This window comes from Gekko japonicus, unplaced genomic scaffold (genome assembly GCF_001447785.1).
Source record: "Gekko japonicus isolate JY-2015 unplaced genomic scaffold, Gekko_japonicus_V1.1 scaffold2751, whole genome shotgun sequence".
NCBI lineage: Eukaryota > Metazoa > Chordata > Lepidosauria > Squamata > Gekkonidae > Gekko > Gekko japonicus.
In genome coordinates this window covers 21,660-46,830 of record NW_015172628.1, presented here as the reverse complement: position 1 = coordinate 46,830, position 25,171 = coordinate 21,660, and the positions used below count along the sequence as shown (strand labels likewise).

General features: G+C 42.5%; 1 protein-coding gene across 1 annotated transcript in view; it reads left to right on the top strand.

Moving 5' to 3' along the window:
• Positions 1-24,753, top strand: part of UROS (uroporphyrinogen III synthase) — a 36,110-nt gene extending 11,357 nt beyond the window's left edge. The window contains exons 4-10 of the mRNA XM_015421689.1: positions 1,679-1,775; positions 4,163-4,237; positions 11,928-12,002; positions 15,739-15,822; positions 19,436-19,521; positions 22,925-23,023; positions 24,307-24,753. Of these exons, the coding sequence (XP_015277175.1) occupies positions 1,679-1,775; positions 4,163-4,237; positions 11,928-12,002; positions 15,739-15,822; positions 19,436-19,521; positions 22,925-23,023; positions 24,307-24,432 (642 nt within the window). The 3' untranslated portion in view covers positions 24,433-24,753. The remainder of the gene's footprint in view (positions 1-1,678; positions 1,776-4,162; positions 4,238-11,927; positions 12,003-15,738; positions 15,823-19,435; positions 19,522-22,924; positions 23,024-24,306) is intronic.
• The last annotated feature ends 418 nt before the right edge of the window (positions 24,754-25,171 follow it).

The following is a 25,171-nucleotide window of genomic DNA, read 5'->3' as shown; positions in this document are numbered from 1 at the left end:
AAGCTTTGCTCTTGCACACAGTCACCATGCCTGCAGCTACAAAACAGAAATGACTCAAGTGTGGCAAAAATGCCAAAAAGCATGTACACAACTGTACGTGTTGTTATGCCCTCAGCTAGGCTTAAAAGGCTGATGACAGGTGTGGGTCCCTTAGGGTAGAAACCAGGATGATGCTGTTTGTGCATCTCCACTCTAAAGGGATTGTTTAGCAAACCTCTTTTAAAAACATAAAGCTTAAATCCTGCATACATGGTAAATTTACTTATTATGAGGATTTGGTTTTGGAGTTGTAAACACTTATTGATGATTTAGATAAGTGATGCTCAGTGGCTCAGGAGCCACCTGTGGCTCTTTGAGCACTGTTCTCCAATGTGGCACCAACCACATGTTTCAGGAAAATGGGCAAATAGGTCACTCACAACTTGGAACAGGCACCACTAGAGCCAATGCCTTAGATGAGTAGGTTATAGCATCTGATTGTTAGAGATTTCATTGTGTATTTCACTGATTTTATGCAGAAAGAGTTAACAATATTTTTTCTTTCCATTTGGATTTGGGGAAAGTAGTGAGGTTACTGTGTTGCTTTCCTGACCGGAGTTCCTTCAGGCCGCCCAATTTATAGTACAAGATTTCTTCCTTAGAATCATAGTGTTAGAAGGGACCTCCACGGTCATCTAGTCCAAACCCCCTGCACAATGCAGGAAATTCACAACTATCTCCCCCCCACACATACCCAGTGACCCCTGCTCCATGTCCAGAAGATGGCAAAAAGACCTTCAGGATCCCTGGCTAAACTGGTATGGAGAACAATTGCTTCCTGACTCCAAAGCGGTGATTGGCATTTCCCTGGGCATGTAAGAAAGGGCCATGAGAACTAAGCACTGATGCAACCCTCCCTGCCCTCCTTCTCATGATCTGCCTAAGTTCACAGAATCAACATTGCTGTCAGGTGGCCATCTAGCCTCTGTTTGAAAACCTCCAAAGAAGGAGCACCCATCATCTCCCGAGGAAGCCTGTGTTCTTCTTAATGTTTAGTCCAAACCTCTTTTGATTTGGTTGTTGGTTCTGGTCTGACCTTCTGGGACAACAGAAAACAACTCTGCACCATCCTCTATATGAAAGCCCTTCAAGTATTTGAAGATGGTTATCATTTCACCTCCTTATGAAAGGTCACACAGCCAGGCATGCAGACGGAGAATCCAAGTGATGTGTATATAGTTTATTTAAAAGACCATCTCAGAGAATGAAGATGAAGTAAAAATGAGCTAATTGTTATTGTATATAAATGGGCTTTCTTGATATCACTCATGCAACTCAATATTCCTATTTGTGTATCATTTTTACTTCACAGGTAATAGAATGTCTAACAGCTCTCAAGGCAACCTTTTATTGGTTAGTTCACATTAAGTCATTCTAAGTTCCAAATTCCTGGATTTCTATTAAGGACAAGTTTGTTACCTTCCTGAGTCAGCTTTATCAGTCTAAGATCATGTCAGTAGCAGATCAGTTTTATGATGTCAAAGGACAGCTTGATATACAGCCTTAACATTACTGTAGTTGTGTGCATTAGGGATTTCATGTAAACACTGTTAAAGGCAGCAATAGCCCCTGCTTTAGGCTTTCTTGTTGTATTTTATGTCTTAATCTACATATTTTTCCCATTCTTATTGGCAAATAGCTTTCTCATCCTGAACAATATTGTGGGCTAATTTTTACCAGTCCAAGAGCCATAGAAGCAATCAAGTTATGTCTAGAAGATAATGGTAAAAAAGAAGGTGAGAACTGGAAACTAGTGAATTACCATTTATCTCGTGCAATGTGTATCATTCTAAACATGAATTTGCACAAATTAAACTTCACTTATAGGTGACAAACTGTTTGAATATTTAATAAATGTTTAGGAGAAAGATATCTTTGTTATTCTAGTGCATTAGATGATCACTGGATCAGATATTGTCTGAAGCTTTGTACCAAATATTTGCTCTGTGGGGTGTAGCTGTGGTGATAGCATGATCAATCTCTATGAAGTATTTTTTTTTAATGATGGCAGACTTCTGTATCTTTATGTTTTTTTCCAGAGCTGTTTATGGCTATTTTTTAAAACATGTAAACTTGAAAAGGTTTCATAAAAAATATTCATATGCCGCACCAGCCCAAATTCACCTTGAAACAGTTTGTGAAGTGATACCTTACTGTAGAATAATGAGAAGTAAAATATTGCCTCTTCCTAAAGGCGCATTCACAGTTCAAAGTTTCTGCTTAGAATCAAATGAAGTTCCTTGGCCTATGGTATTGAAAATCATTATACTGGAAGGTTTGCTGAATTTGTTTCCACTTAATCACTTATTTTTGATACTGATATGCTACAATTAACATTGTTTGGAATGAAGAAAAGTATATTTTTGTGATTAAGAATGCTCAGTTTACATGTTTGTCTTATATGATGGGTTGATCTTGGTAGTGATTTTGAGTATTGTACACTGGGGTATATTTTTGGACTTCAACAACTTCCTGTAAAATCATGCATTTATTTATTCTGGCAGGTACACAGTTTGGATGTCTGTGATTTGCTCAAAGGATAACTAGTTCTACTGACCATTTAATACTCAAGTTTCTTTTTTCCCTCTGCTGAACATTTTGGTTCTCTTTAGTCAATGACTGACAAAACATAAATGAGTTCTGTTTGTGAAAGTTGGGGCTTATAATGTGCAAGTGTGCATTATGGCTGTTGCTTTACACAAGTAGCTGAAAATAGCACATTTTCTGCCAAATGTTTTTGAAACATGTTAGACTGTGAACAAAAATGGAATTTTATTTGGTTTGTATAGTCACTGACATTTATACTGTGGTATTACGTAGTCCTATTTTGCTGATTGCTCATACTTTTTCACTGTAAGCTAACAGTCTTTTGGAGTTCTGCCCAAATAGGCATTTCAGCATTTGTACTTTTATTATCAAACCAGGAATACGGCCCATTGTGGAAATAAATACAGCGAGCTCTAGAAAGAGGCTCTGGGCAGGTGCCCCAGCCTTGGGCACTCAGTGTCAATTTGCTGTGGTGATCTCAGCAGGGTATAATGACACAGAGTCCACCATTTTCTCCAGGGGAACTGATCTCTGCCATCTGAAGAGCAGTTGTAATTCTGAGTGATCTCCAGCACTCCCCTGGAGATTGGCAGCAATGGTTCCCCAGGAGGAAATGGCTGGTTTGGAGGGTGGAGTCTATGACATTGTACCTGTCTGAGGGCCCACTCCTCAAATCTCCAGGAATTTCCCAACCTGGAGTTGGCAACCCTATCTCCTCCCCAACCAACCATCAATGTACCATTATCTGCCCCTCTGATTTTCCTAAAGGCACAAGTTTCTGCTTAGAATCAAGTGAAGCTCCTTGGCTTCATTATACTGGATCATTATACTGGAAAATCATTATACTGGAAGGTTTGCTGAATTTCCCCTGGAGGAAAAGTACATTCTTTCTCCACAGTGGGAACCAAAGCAGCTTACATCATTCTCCTCTCCCCCTTTTGACCTGCACAACAACCCTGTGAGCAGTGGGGACCAAAGCAGCTTACATCATTCTCCTCTCCCCCTTTTGACCTGCACAACAACCCTGTGAGGTAGGTTAGGCTAAAAGTCTGTGACTGGTCCGAAATCACCCACTCAGCTTCCACAGCAAGAGCCTATGTCTCCCCCTGGAGAAAATAACTGCTTTAGAGGGTGGACTCTATGGCATTCTATTCAGCTGAGGCCTCTCCACTCCCCAAACTCTGGCTTCTGTAGACTCCACCACAAAATAGCCAGGAATTTCCCAACCTGGAGCTGGCAACCCTAGTCATCACTAGCCCCAATGCGTTTCCCAAAAAGGGCAAAGTAGGGTTGGAAAGGGCCTCCTGCCTTTGAGTTTTTACTGACAGAACCAAGCTTGGTTGCCTAGCAAAAGCCACACTGAGGAGAAAGTGAGCCACACAGGGAATGGCAGTGGGCAGGGGAGAGGAGCAGACCCAGCACCCAGCCAATGGCATGCAAGTACTCTTGAGTGGCGACTGATGGGCCAATGGCTGATGGAGCACACAGCACAGCCAATGGGAGAGCTGGAAAGTGCCAGCACATTAGGGCTTTTATATATATATCAGATGCTTACATATAATTTAATGTTTTACAGCTTGGAAAAATTATCTGGGAGAAAAATGGAATACCAAACCAGTTTATGTGGTAGGAAAAGCTACTGCTGGGCTAGGTAAGCTATGCTTTAAAAACAAATTCTATAGGAAGTTTTTCTAAAAACTATAAAGACTATAGTTTACAACAGATATTTATTTTGCTGCATGAAGGAAAATCCTTTTTGCTAGTGTTACTTTAAACAACAGAGTAGGTTCCTTAATATTTACTCCTTAATCCTTCAGTACAACTTGGGATATTTCTTATCCAATATAAACCTCAGCAATCCTTTAATAATATGGGGTTGTTTATTATCAGTGCTGTACATTACATTATAGTCAGTGCTGACTATTACACTATTTCCAGAGCTACAGAACTTGTTAATGTAAATATCATGGAAGATTTCTGCCAAATCCAGCCGAATATTAGAGAAAATCATTTGAAGGTCTAATCTAAATCATAGCACTGATGCTCAAAACACATTTATTTTTCTCTGCCACCATTGCATAAGCACAGTTTTGACCAGTAGAGTATTTTGCATGGTCTATGGACTATGTCTTGCGCTACTGTGTTTAGATTTTGATACCATGATTGCTCTCTTGGACTGTTCTACAAAGAATTTGATCTATAAAGTTACTTGCATCCCATCCAACTCTTGTAAAATGGTCTGTGTATGGCTGCTTTTGAAGTTGACTTAGAAGCTGTAGTTGGTACAGAATGGGGTCGTAAGGGACTTACATGTGACCAGTGAAACGGGAGGTTACAATACCCTGGACCAGTATGGCTAGGTCAGCAGAATCCAAATAAGCCAGCTTATTAGAGACATGTAACAGAAAGGAGGCCCACCTGGCAAAAGCACCAACCTGTTTTCCCATTAACAGGGCTGGTTTCAAGATCACCCCCAAACTCTTCATGTGATCAGTTAAAGAAAGCTTGACTCCAGGGCCGGCCCACCCGCTAGGCAAACTAGACTTTCGCCTAGAGAGGGCCCTGAATAGGGGCAGCAAACTGCTGCCCTCACCTCCGCCAAAAGCCCCCCGCCAAAAGCGTAGTGTGCTCATTGCTGCCCTCCCAGACCTCCCCTCCCTCCTCTGTAAAACGCTGGTTCTGCTGGGCTCTTCTGAGCGAGACCTGGGCCCACTCCCCACGCAGCGCCATCTTCAGGCTCCGGCCACTGTGCTGAGGGAAGGAGGGGAGCGGAGGGAGGAGGGAGAAGCACTGTGGCAGCACCCCGCCCCAGAGGGGAAGAGAGAAGAAGGCGGGCGGGCAAGGGGCACCCCTCTGCCCTGCCTGCTCAGGCCCGGCGGACGGGACTGTCACAGGAGGAGGGCATTTCGGAGCGGGTCTCTTCCTCCGCCCACCCACCCCTTCTCCCTGCAGCAACTTCAGCCATGGATTTTGCAAAGTTGGGACACGAACCTCTCCTTGGCTGCCCCCAAAAGGGGCCTCCTCCAGCCACGGCGCGCATCGTCATCCCGTCCCCCACCCCTGCCAGCCGACCAGCTGCATCTCTTCCCTAGCACCGTGCCTCACGTCACCCAGGCTTGCCTGAAGGCGCTGCCGGCAGGTGGGCAGGAGCCGGTCTGGCGCTCCAAGGGAAGCGGGCGCACTCGGCCATATCCTGGGGGCGGCTGGCCTCCCATGCCTGTATGGGTGGGTGGGTGTGCTCAGACAACAGGACAGGCTCACCCGCTGGGAGCCCTGGGGGACATGGGCGTTAGAAACGGCACCCAACCGGCCTGGCCTCCGCCATGGGAGCACCCTGCAGCAGGCACGCCAGGGCCGAGGAAGGTGCGGGAGGATGCCAGGTTTCAAATGGAGGACTCTGCTGCAGCTCCCAGAGTGACATGGTGACTCCTGGGAACAGACTCCCCACCCTGGGTCACTGCGCGCCCCCCGGGAGTGACGGGCCCTGCTGGACCCAGACGGACGACTCTGGGACTAGGAAGACGACTCTGGGACTGGGAAGACAGCCCCCACCCCAGCCTTAAGCAGGTGATTTTTTTCAGTGCAAGGAAAGTCTTCCTTCTCCCCAGGCCCTGCCTGGAGGTTGGCAACCCCATAATTGGTGGGAGCAAGGGGGCCCCCAGAAGGTAGCCTCGCCTAGTGTACAAAAAAACCTGGAGCCGGCCCTGCTTGACCCTCTCCAGTGTTGGTACATTTATCCCAATCAAAGCTTCTACCTTTGCAACCAGCGTCACCTCTGTCTTGCCCAATCAAAGTTTCTACCTTGACAACATTGTCGCTGTCTTGTATACTACTTCCATTTTCTGTCCTGAATCTATTATCAATTTCATTGGGGACCTTCAAGTTCTAGTTTTATGGGAGAAGGGAAAAAAGTCTCCTCTTTGCTTTCTTTATCCCTAACCTTGTAATGGTATTTTCACTGAACTATTCACTGCCACCACCCAAATATCTTTTCTGGTCAGTCCTTGCCTGTTCAGGCCCCATGAACACATACAGAATTTTTCACCCCAGTGAGCTTCCCTTTACACTTTCTTGCATTGTATCTCATGTGCTGAATTGTCATCTGCTCACCCAGTCTGGGGAGATTCTTTTACAGCTCTTCACAATCTGCTTTGGTTCTAACCATCCTAAATAATTTGATATCATCTGCAAACTTGGCCACTTCACTGCTAACCCCCAATTCCAAAACCTTTATGAATAAATTAAGCAGCAGGGATCCCAATGCCAATCTTTCCGGAACTCTAGTGCTTACTCCCCTCCATTGTGACAACTTCCTTTTATTCCTACTGTTTGCTTCTTTTAACCAGTTTCTAATCCACAAGTGGGCCAGTCCTTTTATACAATAGTTGCTAAATTTGTCTGGGAGTTTTGATGAGGGACTTTGGCAAAATTCAAAAGCTTTCTGAAAGTCCAAATATATGTTTTGCAATTCACCTTTCTTCTTCTTGCTGTTGTGTTTTATTTTATTTTTTTTATTTTATTTCATTATTCAATTTATACCCCGCCCTCCCCGCTACGCAGGCTCAGGGCGGCTTACATTTGTTAAAACATTGTACATAGTATATAAATAACAATTAAAATCTGGTAAAATCATCATAAAACAATTCGAATCAGAATAATACTACTAAGTGCTGTCGATATTTCTCTAATTATACAAGGCAGTGTACTTTGTAAGTTTTCAGTTTCTCGATGTTCTTCACATAACCGGCCCTCGAGGCCGGGAGTTGCTGGTGATAGTGGGGGCAGCTCCTAGTCGAAAGCCTGGTGGAAGAGCTCCGTCTTGCAGGCCCTGAAGAACTGTGAGAGGTCCTGCAGTGCCCTGATCTCTTCTGGGAGCTCATTCCACCAGTATGGAGCTGCCACTGAAAAGACCCTGACACTGGTGGAAGTGAGCCTGGCTTCCTCAGGATCAGGGAGGGTCAGTCAATTCTGAGACCCTGACTGTAGTGCTCTCTGGGGTATATATGGGGAAAGGCGACCCCTCAGGTATGTCAGACCCTGGCCATATAGGGCTTTATAGGTAAGTACCAGCACCTTGAAACAAATTCAGTATGTTATTGGCAGCCAGTGCAGTGTTCTCAGCACAGGCTGGATGTGCTCCCATTTCAGGAGGCCCATCAAAAGCCTGGACCCTGCATTCTGCACTAGCTGCAGCTTCCAAATTTGCGACAAGGGCAGCCCCATGTAGAGAGCATTACAGTAGTCCAGTCTTGAGGTGACCATAGCCTGGAACACTGTGGCCAAGTCATTGCGGTCCAGGAAGGGAGCCAACTGCCTGACTAGCCGCAGATGGTAGAAGGCCGACCTAGCAGTGGCTGCTATCTGGGCCTCCTTTGTTGAGGTATGCAGGAGCACTCCCAGACTCCTAACCTCCAACGCTGGCACCAGTGGTACCCCGTCGAAGGTCGGGAATGGGATCCCCACCCATGAGCCACTCCGACTCAAGCACAGGACCTCCGTCTTTGCCGGATTCAACTTCAGCTGACTCAGCTTAAGCCAACCAGCCACGGCATGTAGTGCTCGGTCCAGATCTTATGGTTTGGAGTCTGACCAGCCACCCAACATCAGATAGAGCTGGGTGTCATCAGCATACTGGTGACACCCCAGCCCGTGTCTCTGGGCTATCTGGTCCAATAGCAACAGTACCGCCAATCCGCCCCGATCCAGATGCCTCCGGAGGTCATCTGTGAGAGCGACCAGTGCCGTCTCCGTTTCATGTCCCGGGCGGAAGCTGGACTGGTAGGGATCTAATATGGAAGTGTCATCCATAAAGCCATGCAACTGTATCGCCACCGTCCTCTCAATTAATTTGCTCAAATAGGGCAAATTGGAGACTGGCCGATAGTTAGCCAATTCGGCCGGGTCCAGAGATGGTTTTTTTAAGAGAGGGTAGACCATCACTTCCTTGAGTGCCCCTGGGAACAGCCCCTCAGAGAGGGACTTGTTGATAATATCCCTAAGGGCACCTTGAAACCCCTTGTGGCCAGCTTTAATAAGCCAGGAAGGGCACAGGTATAGGGCACATATGGTTGGACGTACAGTTGTCTAGACTTCCTCTAGACTGTTGTAGTTTGAAAGAGAAGGGCCACGGCTACAAATTTCCTGGGAGTAAGCACTACTGAATAAAATGGGACTTGCTTTAGAGTAGACCTCATTAGCAGAACTGAATTTTTTCTATCCACCTCATCTTATCCTGTTGTAAGAAAACTGTAACTATAAATTAGATTTCTATGTACAATGTTTGTGGATTTCAAAACCCCCCCCCCAGTTTTGGGTTTCTGAACTTTTGTAAGAACATGATATAACATCTCAGAATTTCTCCCCACCCATGATAGTTAGAAATGTTTTTATTTTATTTGTGTTTTTCTTAGTTTATAGTCTCAGGACTGGTAGGCTGTACAAATACTGTAGTAGCTTGTGGTCCTTTTGTTGTCCACTAGCAAAATACTCTCATGGACCCTTAGCTGTGCTGTATTTTTTAATAAGTTACTCTAACTGGGGCCCTTTTTCACAGGTGGAGTTATGTATATCCTGAGTTAGATGATTTCTAACAAGTGTGTGTATTTCACTGCAGTTAGTAGCAGTAGTTGGTTGACTAGATTAAAGACAATTCTTTCTTTTTCGATTGCATGGTTTTATCATTCTTGTGAAGGGATACATTTGAAGGGGAGAGGGGTTAATGATAAATCTAATGCACATCAGTTTGAATCTAATGCACATCAGACAACTACTTTTTTGACTGGTTTAGTGCTGTATAACTCACCATTGTTTGTTTAAAGTTTACAAGATAATATGATGCCTTTCCCTCTCTTAATTTAGCACTTACAGTGGTAAGGTTATTTTGTTGTAATTGTGTTCAGTTTAAAGCTTCACTGTGTTAGACAGGGACCTTTTCCTGTACCAAAGTTGTACTTACCTAGTAACTGCCCTGTAAGGGTAGGATTCTCAGGCCATCACACAGTGCATACCTTCCTGATGTATCTGGGGCACCTACGAGCTAGCACAATTGTATGAAATATTGATTTATTCTCTTATTTTTTCCAAGTTTGATTATAGTAATTTTCTTCTTTCTCTTGTCTTCCATTCTCAGTTCTGCTGCTTATTTGTTGTGCCCGTGTCTTGTTTTGCTCCTCTGTTAAAGTATCTTCATAGGCTCCTGTCTGGATTAATTTTAAGTTACTAGGGTGTTTTTTTTTTGTCTTTCTGTTTCTTCAGCCATCTTCTCTCTTTTCTTTGTCTTTATTTGGTTCTTGTGGTCTGTAGTCCAGTAAAACTTTCCTCTGGGTTAAACCCCAGGTTATTTCTTCTGTGTCACATCTTCCCCCTTTTTCTGGAACTCACTGTCCCCCTGATATCCACACATTTTCTTTCTTGAGAAACACCATCAGAAAATATGTTTCCTCTCTCAATACTTTAACCTCCCTCTTTGCCTTCCCCTTCCTTTTGTGTTCCTTTTCCTTCTTTGGTGTAGTGGGTAGGTGCACGGACTCTAATCTGGGAGAACCGGATTTGATTCCTCCACTTGCACCTGGCTGGATGACCTTGGGCAAGCCGTAGCTCTGATAAGAGCTGTTCTTGAAAAAGAGCAGTTTCTGGCAAGAGCTCTCTCAGCCCCTCCTACCGCACATGGTGTCTGTTGTGGGGAGGGGCAGGGAGAGGAGTTTGTAAGCCACTCTGAGACACCTTTGAGTAGTGAAGGGCGGGGTATAAATCCAATCTCTCCTCTTCTTCTTCTTCTTTGTGATCTTGTTTTTCGTTTGAGTTGGATCTTAAAGAACCATAATTGCAGCAGGGAGTTTTACCACTTTCCTCTTCTCAGTGCAGCCCCCTAAATGCCTGTTTCTTAGACTCAGGAATGGCATGGAATGCAGTATTGAAGGCTGTAGCTGGAATAATTCTCCCCCCAAAAAATAATTAAAATGGAAGGGACAGTTTCTGCCCATTTCCCCTTTTTGGCTACAGTCCCCATCTTCCAACCACACACACACCACATGCTGTGTCTAAGGGTTCCCAAGTTTCAGGAGGGACATTGGTTGGAGGGCTGCAATAGGAAGTCGGAGGTGGCAAAAATCCCTACAGTGACTTTTCTGTTAGTCGTTCTTAGTATCCAGCCCATTGTAAGCACATGAACAGAATTTATTCTTTTTATTTTATGACTGTTCAGTGCCTAAATTTCGAGCAAAGCAAGTGGCAATCAGGGACAGGGCTTTCTGAGTGGAGTTTTGTCACGGATAAAGCTACAAATAGAGGGGAGCACTTGCTAGGCCTGACCAAAAAATCACAGAAAATGTCTTTGTGCACAAAAACAAAACTAGCCTGGCCTCCTGGCTAAAGCACGCGGAAAAAGGAGTTCAGAGGCCCAGGATGGAGTAGCCCTGAAGAAGAGCAAGGAAACAAAGTAGTAACATAATTACAGCCTTACATACATTAGAAGCCATCTATCACGTGATACTTTTTGTTGAGTCTCAGATGCAAAGAGCATCTGAAAATGTCCACAATTTCACAGAAGTGGAGATATTGTTCAAAAATGTGTGTGTTGGTTGGGGGCCCCCAAAATATATTCATATGAATGCAAAACTCGTAATCCCTATTTTTTAATAAACGTTAAGATTAAAAAGAAGCAAGAATGAACGGTTATATATATTTTAAAAAGACATTTCAAGTATAGATAACCTTCTGTGGTGTTTGAAGATATAAGAAAATTAAGTAAGCCAAGTGGGACAGTTAGCTGTTGTTAGGAGATTATGTTAAAATTCTATGAATAGGGGAGGCTCAGTTGATCGAGAGCTTCTTCTCAGAAGGGGCTCCATGCCTGTGACCAGCTTACTTTTGGGTGAGGAACTTTTATGGACTTGTGTAATTGCTCTCCTTTAGTTATCTGTGTAGAATGATGGATGGTATAATGTTTTGTTGATTTAGTAAGTATTAAGAATGCAATAGTTATGCTTTAATAAAAAAGTTTAAAATGGAAGCAGAGATTCTCTAATACTATTGACTTATGCACAATACCCAGAATGAATCTAAAGTGGCCAGGAGTTAAATTATCTGATAATAGGAAAGCTGACTAGGTGCCTAGGGCTTTTTAAGTGTACATCTACACCTGAATCAGGCCTGACCTGAGTCATTTGGAGCAGTCCACCTGGCACCTATTTTATTGGCTTTTAGGTGCCAGGCCAAAATATTTCTTTTCATTCAGACTTTTAGCTAGGTAAGGAAATTGTTTTAGAAGCTCAATCTGCATGCTGTCTCAGTTGAACTTTTTGTCACCCCCTAAAGTTGTTCTTTTCCTCGTTTTCTTTTAGTAGGTGAAATAGGCCTTGTACCACAAGGAGAAAACTGTGGAAATGCTGAAAAACTAGCAGGATACATTTGTTCCCGTAAGTGGGTACACATTTTGGAATTACTGTTTTTAAACCTATTATATTTGGCGTTTTACAGGCCTAAGGTATATTGTTTGCTTGTTTGAAGAAACTGTTAGAGAAATTTGTCTAGATAGTAGATAATCTGCAAATGGAAGACTTAGGGTCATGGCTCCATTGCTGTTACCGGTACATACTCCAGCGCATGGTTTGTAAGCAGTTCCATCGGTGGAAGAAATGCAGGAGATTAATTCTCTCCTGTGATATATTGTGGTTTGGATCCAGGGAAGTGCATGGCCAGTGGTTTTGGGTTTTTTAATTCCCAGTTTCTTCATTTTCTAAACATGAGAACACCAGCTCACAGGTGATTACTCAGGATCAAGAAAGATATCTCTCAGTGTGAGACTCTAGAAAGCAGTTGCCAGATTATATAAACAGTAGAAGACAACCTCCTGAGCTGGATTTATGCACAAACTAAGTAAACTGCAGTTTAGTGACTGAGATTATGAGTGGCATGTCAATACAAAAAAGTTTAGTAGAAAATTAGAGAAGGGGGACAGTGTTATGGGGCCTTTTAAACTTGGCATAGTTCAGGGCTTCAAAATGTCTTCATTTAACCCTGGTAGCTTCCCATGATCAGTCTGTATGTTCAAAATCTCTAATGTGAAATGAATCAGTATTTACAATTAATTCCACATGCCATACATAAACTGGAGGAGGGAAGAATTATGTGCACCTTGGAGGAAGGGTGGAGATAAACCATGCACCTAAATAAATGCACTTAATAAATAATACCCATAACATACTGGACACATCTCCACTAAATCTATGAGCTGTGGGCAGCAGTGTCCAGTGATAATGTTTATACAAAACACCTTTCATAGTAAACAAAACTAGGTAATACTTAACAAACTGGAAACAGTCTTTTTATAATGTGGAATTTATCCTTTATTTTTTACTTGTGCATAAACTTTAAGGGCAAGAGAATTAAGTTTCCATTTAGAAAGACTTATCTGTGGTTTCATGTTCAAACTATAGTACCGGTCTGAAAATAGTTGCATTTGTTATTCCAGTTTTCTCTGCCTTTGGTGCTGACATTGGCTGAGGCACTTGGGAAAACATATCAATGGACTCCTTAATTAAATAGGTAGCATCAGCCTTTTTCTCAAGACAAATCTCATAGTCTTATGGAATTTAATGCCTCTCCATATTTTGTTACGGAGGAAGAAAATACTGCTATGGATAGTGCTTGTTCTGTTGTCCAGTGGTATTAAGCTGCTGTTCATTCTTCCTTTGTAAACACAAGTCTAAAAGGATTAGCATTGCTTTTCAGATATCACATTGGCATTTCAATTAACCAGCAGCAGCCTTGGTAGGATTGATATTAACATATTTTGCTTTTATCTTGCAAAATACTGCTCTGCATTCTGTCTCAAGCCCTTTGTTGCTTCCTGTAATTTATTACAAGCGTGTCTGTGGTGCCTAATAAAACTTCAGTTTGCAATTAGGTTATTCTGATAAATCTGGGCTGACTCCTAATAAGGTCCTTCAGTTTTATTTTACTGGAGTGAGCCTGTGTCTCCCTCGCCAATAGAAAACTCAGGAGTTTAAGAGTAAAAGGCAAGAATGTGGTTCTAGCATATTAAAATAAACAGCGTAATCTATATTGTAGTCCCCCCTTTTCCTTGAAACTTTTCTTTAAAAAGCAAATAATTTCAAATAAAAAGTTTAACATAAGTAGATAATATTTAACTCCTCTGTTCCTCCCTCCAATTTCCCCAACACACCAACCATCTAATCCAGGGAGCAAACATTCCAAGCATTTTGGCTCACAAGTACAATTTATGTGCTTTCTGATATGTGTATGCATCTCTCCTAACTGTTCAGTTTGGGAAATATACCTTCATAAATGTTAGAAGAGAAGGCATTGTCTGGAGTTGGGGGGCAAGAGTGCATTTGAGGAGAAAAAGAAGAAGAGAAGAGATTGGATTTATACCCCACCCTTCACTACCCAAGGGAGTCTTCAGAGTGGTTTACACACTCCTTTGCTGGCGCAGGGCTTAGTAAGGAGAGGTCCCGCTGAGGTCCACAATAAACACACCACACAACCATTTTGGAATAAAGAACAGGCCACAGCTTTTATTGATTACAGACCAAGGAGCATTGGTGAAGCATGGGGGTGGATCTTAGAAAATTGAGCGACCCGTCTGCTGCCCGATGACCATGTCCCTCAGCCCGCCTGCTGAGGGAAAAGCCCGGGAGTGACAAATACTACTGGTATCATCACTGTGTAGAGCCCGCCAGCCCCCCAAAAACAAACCAAACACCGCCCCCCCCCCCCCAAGCTGGTGTGGAGCCAGCTAATGCGGTTGTCCCAGTTTCCCGCCTCTGCTGGCCGTTAGACCAAAAAAAGGGGGGGAGACCTCTTCCAGCCCTCCTTTGCCCACGCAGCAATCCAGCCTTTCAGGTACGTCTTGGCCATGTTTCCCTTCCCCTCCCCACAACAGACACCCTGTGAGGTAGGTGGGGTTAAGAGAGCTCTGACAGAAACTGCTTTTTTTCAAGAACAGCTATGCCAGAACTATGGCTTGCCCAAGGTCATCCAGCAGGTGCAAGTGGAGGAGTGGGGAATCAAACCCAGTTCTCCCAGATTAGAGTCTACACACCTAACCACTACACCAAACTGTAGAAGTACATGCAGAACGGATGAGATCTTAACAGGAGCCATAAACTAAGCATACGCCCATCTCCCAAATCAGTCATGAAAAAGCAAGTTCCAAGCACATGCTGGGCCTACAAGTCACACTTGTCTGTGATTTCTGTGATAAGCAAAGAAAGTACAGGGAACAGCTGCTGTGAAGTAGGCGTCTCTGGAAGTCACCAGCCCGACTGGGCCAGGGTCTTTCTGGTCTAGCATCTGCTTTCCCACCGTAGTGTGACTGATGCCTCTATGAAGCCACCAACTGGGCATCACTGGATCCATGTGACAGTAAATTACAAAAACATGTTACAAGAAAGATATTGTGTGAATGTATTTAGAATTGGCTTCCAGAGGGAGGCCTTGCCAAAGATATCCGTAAGATGCCAAGAAGTTCCCCCTAATAGAGTGGGCTGGAGAGAGGGCTGTCCAGTTTCAAAGGGGGAAGAAATGGGTAGATCAGATCATTGAGATAACTCCCTAGTGATAGGAAGGGAGGTTATGATACTGCTCCTGATGGCACTGGGGACTCCTCTTGTAATTGTCCCATGCCTTTGATGCTTGACAATGCAATCCAAAACAGCGTTACACCCTTCTAAGTCCATTGATTTCAGTGGACTTAGAAGGGTACAACTCTGCTTAGGATTGCATTGTGAGTCTCAGTGGAATTGTGAGATAGCAAATCTATTCTGTAATAAGTTTCTAGATAAGTAAAATACCAATGCCAAGTGATCGAAGGGGAGATAGAAAACTTATTTAGATTATTGGAAGCATTGTGTTTGGTAGCTCTCTAGCAAATAGCAAAAGAAGCAAAACATAGCAAAATAATTTATCTCTTTGCCAGAACATTTTAGCCAAAGTATCCATGCCTTGGCATTCAAACCTCTTTTTAATTTCCATGCTAAAGAGCCTCTGCTTTGTATAAATTTCCTGTGTGCATTGAAACATGCTGTATTTTAAACTGTATGTTCAGTGTGCAACCATTTAAAATAATTAATTTGTGGTCTGTATTTAGAATGTCATCATGAATACCTTCTATTTTTATTTTTCAAACAGGGGAGTCATCCAATTCATTGCCTCTACTTTTCCCTTGTGGGGCTCTCAAGAGGGAAACTCTTCCAACAATGCTTAGAGGAAAAGGTTTGATGTTTTAAAAGAGTTATATAAATATTTGAGCTTAGCGAGACATTGCCTGTTGCCAGACCAGTGATGGGTTTTACATACTTGTTTTAAAGTACTGAAAGTTTGGTTTTTTTTAAAAAAAATCCAACTTATTTCCTCTTCTTTTCACCTTTTTTGGGACTAAGATAGCTACCATATATTTTTCAGGTGGTTAGTTTGCAGATTACAGATTCTATCTTTTATTCATTTTAACCATTTCTATTCTGTGGTACCAGACAATTTGCTTGTCAAGTCACTTACAAGGAGTAAAAAGGCAGTAAACAGATACAACTAGAAATAGCATAAAAACAAGGGGGGGGGGTCTTAAAACCATAACAGCAGTTCTAATAGTGACTACTACCAAAGCAGAGATTTAAAATATCTTAAAATGATAAAATCACACAGCATCTGGTACTTTACAAAAGCCGGCAACACAAACAAACAAGCAGCATCAAATATTAACCACTGAGTTTTGAATTGTGAGTCATTTGTGTGAACTGGAATTCATGTGAAAAAGTTGGGCTGTAAACAAAGCTTGCAAAATGCTAACAAAAAGTAGAGTCAAGGTTTTATAATGGGAAGAGTGCAGTGAGGACTCACGGTGCCTCAGATCTTATTTAGATTCTGCTCTGAGCTTTTCGGGGAAGAGCTTCAGACTGGGACTCTAGCTCAGTGGAATAGTACATTCTTTGCTTTCAAAAGATACCAGGTGGAACCCCTGGACTCTCCAATTGAAGGATCTCAGATAGCAGATGCTCAGAAAGAACAATCTTTGCCTGGAATCCTAGTGAGTCAGAATATTCTGAGCCAGATGGATCAACTTGTTATAAGGCAGTTTCATACATTCAACGTAGGAAAGAGGCAGCTTAGTATTCCCTTTCAGGAGTGAATATAGCTTCTCTCCACACTTTTGGCAGAGTTTCCAGGTAGATTTAAACCAGTGACCTCAACAAAATGAATTGCCAGGGGCACTTCATCTAGGCCATTGAGGTTGGGCAGCACAGGGTGTTCTAGCTACTACAACATTGGGGTTTGATGACCTGAGATGTAGTATTAATACTGCATGATGTGTCAGTGTCCCCTATACTATGAACTGTTCTTTTTCTGGTTTAAATAGCAGAGCCTACTGTCCAGGGTATACCAGAGAATGGTATCCTAATACGTTTTGGCTTCTACAGAAATAGAACCTGGGCACATACTTAAAGAGCTTGTATGCTGAAGAAAGTGTAGTAAAAATGTTAGAATAGAACTACAAATGAAGCACAAGAGAGAGTTGTCCTACTGCTGGCTTTGAAACAAGATGCAATAAAGCCAGTGTATGCCACCTGGTACTGTTGACATGACATATTTCTTCAAGATGGGGATGTAACATACCACAGCTGCATTTCCACTCAATCAGTAGTTCTCAAAATACCCACCTTAATTCTATCCCATTTCTTCCTGTCTTCCTTTAGGGAAAAAGTTTCCAAGTTCATAAAGTTTTATTTTAAAAAATACTGTGCTTTGCTTTCGATAATCACACAGTACATGCAGCAATCTCATCTACTGAACATGAACTCCGAAGCTCATTTTCACACATTCTAAGGCCATTTCATGTATGTGTCCAAACTGGCTAAAACACCCAGACTCTCTAATATTTATAAACTATAAACACTCCTCCGAGTCTTCCTGTTGTTCAAACACATCAGCAGCTCATTTGTGCTTTTAATATACATCTATCTTTAGTCACATTCCCAAAGACAAAAGCAGATGGTAATCCTGTGAACCACTGCTGCCTTAGCTGTCCTATCTGCTGTTTCATTACTCACAGACCCTTCACAAATTGAAACCCAAGGGGGGGAAAGGCATATCTTCTATACTTGAGTTCAGTTGACAGAACCCAGATTTCATTAATCAAATCACCCTTCCAATTAAGGCATCTTTTGCTGTCTGCCATTACATTAGATAACATAATCTGCTACGACAGGATACATGTTTTGATTCTAATGTAAAGCCACCATTATATCTACAAATTCAGCAGTCATAATGGACAGTTGATCAGTCTGTTGGACCTGTGTCCCGTCTCCAGAAACAGGGATGCAAAAGAAGGTACCATGCCTTCCCACACTAAGGCACGTTAGACCTATCCATGTATATATGCATTTATTATTTATTTAATTGCATTTATATCCTGCCCTCCTCGCATGCGGGCTCAGGGCGGCTTACAAAACACAGGTGTAAAACACCACCACAGTTAAAACAACTAAGGCACACAGTGCGATAAAATACAGTTAAAACAATTTAAACACAGTTAAGCACAGTGGGCAACTTCCAAGGATCCATCGCGACTAACATACTTGCTCCCTATTGCACATCACATTGAGTCAGAGAGGGGGATGCTATGGCCCCGATGTTCGGTGGCCAGTCAGCCTAACCCAGCAGTACTGCTTTGCAGTCACCCGTTGGTGGTGGTGGTGGCGGTGGCTCCTATTCTAAAGCCTGGCGGAAGAGCTCCGTCTTAAAGGCCCTGCGGAACTGTAACAAGTCCCACAGGGCCCTGATCTCCTCCGGGAGCTCATTCTACCAGATAGGAGCTGCCACCGAAAAGGACCTGGCCCTGTGGCAGCAAGCCTGGCCTCTTTAGGGCCCGGGGTCACTAGACGGTGTTGTGACCCCGACCGAAGTGCTCTTTGGGGCCTGTTCAAGGACTGCACTTTTAATGCTTTGAAATTAGTCTGCTCTCTCACATCTTTTGCCAGTTCCCCAAAAAATCACAGATGAAGATGTATCCCCTCTCATATATTTTATTAATAATACTCAAATGTTGTATTTATTGGCTATACCAGAGATCTTGCACAGCTCATTTAAAGTCTATTACAAGCTTTCTGATTCTCTCATGGGCTTCTGTGAGTGTAACATATTCATATAACATCACTTCTAAATTAATACATTTTTGATTAGAGCAAAGATACTGCCTTACTTGGGAAAAATCATGTATTTTTGGATCCTTGAAAAATCTTCAGCTGCATGTTGTGGAAATTTTTTTCCGTTTGTTCTCCAGTTCAGTTTACCTTATCTGCCTTGATCAACTTCCGAACCCCATTTTTTGAATAGTGAAATGGCCATATGATAGCATCAGCCACTTAAAATTTTTATATAAGTATATACTACATGGTAATCAGCTTTTTACAGATACATTTTCTTAAGAATTTGCTTTGAATACATATGAACACATGAAGCTGCCTTATACTGAATCAAAATCAGTATTGTCTACTCAGACCGGTAGCAGCTGTCCAGGGTCTCAGGTGGAGGTCTTTTATATCACCTCTTATCTGATCGTTTTAACTGAAGATAATTGGGGATTGAACCTAGGACCTTCTGCATGCCGAGCAGATGCTCGGCTAGTGAGCTACAACTCCCCCTTCCAAATCAAAGAAGTATTTGCAGCTGAATTATAATCAGAGACTGCTTAACTAAATAGATTTAAACTTTTGCATGAATGCTCAGTATAGCTTTAGTTTAAATATACCCTTATTAATATTTTGAATATTTAATATTTTGAATTGATTGAAACTAGTAAAACCCTGTGCCATAACTGTTTTTTTAATTACAGATATTGCATTTGAAAGCCTTACGGTTTATCAAACCGGTCAACATCCTAATCTTAATGAATCCTTAAGGAATTACTTCTCACAAGAGGTATTTTACCATCTGAGTCGTCATTTAGCCCAAGAAATGTACTATTTTCTGTTTGCTGTCTATGTAAGTCAGTATTGTGCAGGAGTTAGGCCAACAGAGTCTTCTTAAGCATCCACCTTTCCAGCAACTGAGGCCTTTTGGTTTGAGTCATCTCAGGTATAATACGTTTGATAAATATGGCACTGGTCTCCAGATATTCCACAAACCACGCAACTGGTAGTTTTATATTACAAAACTATGGAATATTTCTTAGCCTGCTCACTTGGGTGTGCGTAACGCTAATTTTGTTTTTATTAGCTTCTGTATGTGAGACGTTCAACATGAACAACCTATTTTAGTTGCCCTCCTAGAAATGTAATCAGGTGTTGAGGCCAGTGGTCTTGCTGTTCAGTTCACTCATTCAGTACCAAAGCTGTACAGAGCAGAGGCTGCTTCTAGCTTGCACCATTGCTTAGTTATTATCTATATTCTATGGCAGCAACCCAGTACCTATAACAATCCTAGTAAAGTAAATGGAAGTACTGAAGGCTTAGGGTTGTATCCTGTGACTCTATCGCCTTTCCTGCTAAAATATGTATACTTGCAATGGCAGCCTTTTCGACTGAGTTCAGAAAAACACATGTAGATCTATTGATGAATTTTGCCTATCAAATTCTTCAGTACAAGAGCTTATATTCAAGAAACAGATGAATCAGGCTGTGGCACCTTGCACCTTTAGTGTTTCTTGCCTGTCTGAGCATGGCACTTCTTTACACTGACTTCGTTAGATTGAGTATTGATCTCAATTCTTGTTGCTTTTATTCCACACACTGAATGGCTGTGTTGAGCTAGCCCCAGTTACATCATCTCAGTTTCCAGACTATTGTAATAGCAGCCTGCATTTTGTTTGATCAGCACCAGCTATAAACTTGACTCATTAGAACAGGGGTTCTCGAACTGTGTGGCAGGCCCCCTTGGTACATGTGGATGGCACAGGATCTTGATGCAAGCAGAGGCTTCATCTGTCAGTCAACAGCTGTCTGAGTTGAATGGCCCTTGGCAGAGGATGCCCAGTAATCCACACTAGATGTGTGTGTTAACTGCATCCTTATAGTCGTATCACTTCAAAAATTGTGATAGAGGTACTACCTACCAGATTTTAGGGAAGCATGTAAGACCTAGTTATTTTGATGGGATTTTTCTTGAGATGGATGGATTCCTGAACTGCTGAATTTCCCAATATGGGTGATTTTTGGATTTGTACTATTATGTTGTTGTTGTAAGTGGTTCAGTTTAGCTTTTGGGGGGATAACTGAGTGAATTATTTTGATGAGTTATGTCTATAGTGTTAAGCTTTGTTGTTAGCTTATCAGAAGGGCAGGAGATAATTTTTTAAAAAATAAATGTCAGCTGCCTAACGTTTTCATAAAAAAATAAATAAATGTCAGCTGCCTAACGTTTTCAAAAACATTTTTACAAATCTGCACATCCAATCAAATTCCCAGGGGCCAATCAGAAGCCTTGTTGTGCAGACACCCTACCTGGCTCTGCCCACGGTCTAAAAACACTTGGTGGGTGCTAGGAAAGGTATTGGTAGGCACCACATTGGGGACCCCTGGTGTAAGCAGCACTATATTCCGCTGGTACAGCTCTGTAATCTGCATGATGCTTGTTTAATTTCTGATTCTTCCTTTTGAATGTTATTTAAGATTAGCCTGATCTTTTCCAGCTGCCTTCTCTGGTGGTGGAAAATGCCATCAAGTCACAGCTGACTAATGGCGACCCCCCCCCGCCCCGTAGGGTTTTCAAGGCAAGAGACATTCAGAGGTGGTTTGCTGTTGCCTGCCTCTGCATCACGATCCTGGTATTCCTTGGAGGGCTCCCATCCAAACGCTAGCCAGAGCCGACCCTGCTTCGCTTCCAAGATCCTGCCAGATCAGGCTAGCCGGGGCTGTTCAGGTCAGGGCAGTTGCCTCCTCTAGGTGTAACTAAAAATCAGATTTCTGCAACACATTCTTGAGGAGAAAATGTAAATATGCTGTGAAATACTGGAACCTGTGGGATTTTATTTATTTATTATTATTTCAATTTATATCCTGCCTTGCTGGACAAGCTGGCTCAAGGCGTCGTACAGACGTTAAAATGCAATAAAACAATAAATACAGTGAAATTCACATAAACATCATAAAGTGCTAATAAGAACAATACAGGTGATGGCGGCATTCAGTATACAATCCAATGGTGGAAGGCAGTATCCAACGGTGTGTCATAAGGGCCGTGAGATGTTCCAGTGACACATTCGTCAGTGGCAGCTCCTAATCTAAAGTCTGGTGGAAGAGCTCCGTTTTACAGGCCCTGCGGAACTGTAAAAGGTCCCACAGGGCCCTGATGTCCTCCGGGAGCTCATTCCACCAGTGTGGAGCCGCCACTGAAAAGGCCCTAGCTCTCATAATGGCCAACCTGGCGACTTTTGGGCCAGGGAGAGTCAGGCGATTTTGCGACCCTGACCTCAGTGCTCTCTGGGGCACATATGGGGAAAGGTGGTCCCTCAGGTAGACAGGCCCCCAACCATATAGGGCTTTAAAGGTCAAAACCAGCACCTTGAAACAAATCCGGTAAGCTGTTGGCAGCCAATGCAATGCCTTCAGCACAGGCTGGATGTGGTCTTGTATAGAGAGGCCCATCGACAGCCCGGCTGCCGCATTTTGCACTAGCTGCAGCTTCCAGATTTGAAACGAGGGCAGCCCCATGTAGAGAGCATTGTAGTAGTCTAATCTTGAGGTGACCATAGCATGGATCACTGTTGCCAGGTCATTGCATTAGAGGAAGGGAACCAACTGCCTAATCAGCCGTAGATGGTAAAAGGCTGCCTTGGCAGTGGCTGCTACATGGGCCTCCATTGTTAAGGCGGCGTCCAGGAGCACTCCCAAGCTCCTAACCCTCGGCACTGGCACCAGTGGTGCCCCATCAAAGGTCGGTAGTGGGATCCCTACCCCCGACCTGCTCCAACTCAGGCATATAGGACCTCTGTCTTCATTGGATTCAATTTCAATCGGCTCAGTCTAAGCCAGCCCACCATGTCCTGAAGCGTCCACTCCAGGTCATCAGGGGTAGAGTCGAACTGACCACCCAACAACAGATATAGCTGGGTGTCATCCACATATTGGTGACACCCTAGCCTATGCCTCCAGGCAATCTGGGTGAGGGGGCACATGTAGATGCTGACAGCTAGATTCCATGTGGCCACTTGCACAGCTTAAAAGCCAAGCTAACTTTTAAACTGGAAAGCAGTGTGTCTCTTTAGGAATGCAGATGTCTGGTGAAAATCAAAGAAACCTCTGGCAGAATAGTTTATAAGAGATGCATCCAAATAGTAATACTGTACTTTAGTAGATGTTCTCTTTGTCTTTATATTTTTACATAGGGTGTCCCTGCAAGTGTTACATTCTTCAGTCCATCTGGTGTCAAATATTGTCTGAAGCAGATTCAGAAATTATCTGGTGATCTCATGCCCCACATTAAGGTAAAAGTCTGCAGCAGCTATTGGAAATAAAACAAAATGGTTCACAGAAGAATGATTCACATTTGACTTACTGGCCATCCTTGCATCATTAGCTTTTTGTCTTCATTTAACTGGGATGTAGTACAGGTAGCAACTGTTAATTACCTTAGAACCCTCTGTAGAAGATATAATAGTTTGCCCATTTTTCTTAGAGACCTTAACTCATTTAGTATGTCTGATTCATATGCATCTGTGGGCATTTCAGTTTGTTGCATGACATTAATCACACAATTGAGGATGCTATGTTAATTACACCTGAAACTGTTCTTCAGATATTAATCATTTTTGTTATTTTTATTTTATTGGACATGTTTCCCAACCTCCCTGTAAGCAGGCTCCATCAATATTAATACAATATACAAATCAATTAAAAACCACTTTAAAACAGCACAAAATCATACAATACTGTGTAAAATCTGATCAGATGTCTCAGCAATTAAGATAGAACAGGAGTGTGGGTTCCCAGATGGCTATTTTAATCCAGGCCACTGATGGGAGGCCAACCAGAAGGGGGGAATGTCCACTGCCTCAACTAAAAGCTCGGTGGAAGAGCTCTGTCTTACAGACCCTGTTGAACTCTTGAACATTAACAGTTAGTAAGGTTCACAACACCGCTATTTGAGTTCCACAGAGTTAGTATGAATTGAAAATAGCTTTGAATGAAGATTGTTGTTGTTTGTGAGATACCTAACTGAAAAACCCTAATGTTTGCCTTGTGATCAAGATAAAGGTACTTCTGTTTGCGGTAGGGCTTAGCTTCTCCATTTTGTATTTTTGCAGTTCTGTTCCTAGATTGTCACATGTTGGCTATTTAGCTAATAAGAAAAACATATTTAATCTGCAGAGAATATAAGTAGCAAAGAAAACCATTAAATTGCCCTTTTTTGTTTCCGAGTATCAGGAGCCACTTCTAGGCCAATACTGTTTCTTGAATTTGTTGTTAGTATTACTGTTGGTAGAATCTGAACTGTTATCTACAGAGCCTGAGAAGCATGTCTCATGTGGTACTAAGACTTTTCAGCTGTCCAAGCTGAATTTAGCAGCAGTCATGTAAACTTTACTTAATGTGTCTTTTCAATTTTGGCTCTTAGTAGCATGAAAGTGACCTTGGAATATTAATTTGAACATTTCTGAATAGGCCGTAAAATTGATCTTTTGCAAGGAAGACTTTTATCAGGTGGTAGACTAATATAGCAATAGCTAATTGTATCTGTCTATCCTGAATAATGAGGCTATCATTTCAGTTTGCAGCCATAGGTCCAACAACAGCTGAAGCTATGGCCACTGAAGGAATTGTTGTGAGCTGCACTGCCATCAACCCTACTCCACAACATCTCACTGCTGGTATTAAAAAGAGTCTCCACTTGTAGAACTGCTGTTCACTCAAGTTGATCTATTTTAAGGCCATGGCTTGGATCCCACCTAGATTTTCGCCAATTCCCCCATCCTCTGATTTTCCCTGAAAGGTATTCTTGGGGGTTGCCATGTCATGGAAGCAGCATTTCGGGGGTGCTTTGGGCTGCCTTGGGAGAGCGGAATTGTCAAAAATCACACCCCACCACTGCCCTTGTACATGCAGAAATTCCAGGTGGGATCCAAGCCCACATGTTTAGTAGGAGTAAGATCTCTAAAATGAAATACATGGCTTGTCAATGTGGAATGTAAAATTCTTTTTAAATGCACGTTATATTCAGATTTAGCTTTATATTGTATAAAACAATGGTGGGAAATACAGATTACAGTTAAAGTTGTTAAAACTGTCCAATCCATTTAGCACCTTGTTATGTATGTTACACCCTAATAAATGTGAAGAAGTTAGCATCTCTGAGTAGGTTTTAGAGAAAGAAGTAATTATGTTAGGTGCTCTGTTGTCTTCTAATTAAAAATTGTATTTAATATAAGTAATGTTCCGTAGTCCAGCTGGCATTTTTCTTGCATCTGTGGGTTGCAAAATTTCAAAAATACAGACTTTTAAAAATCACCTATCTAATCTTTAGGTAGTCTGTACCTGGCCCTTTGAGGAATATTTTTGCATTGTTTGCATACCTCATGGATACACTAATACTGTTTTCACAGTTGCTATTATGAAGCAGTAGCAAGCTGCCATGG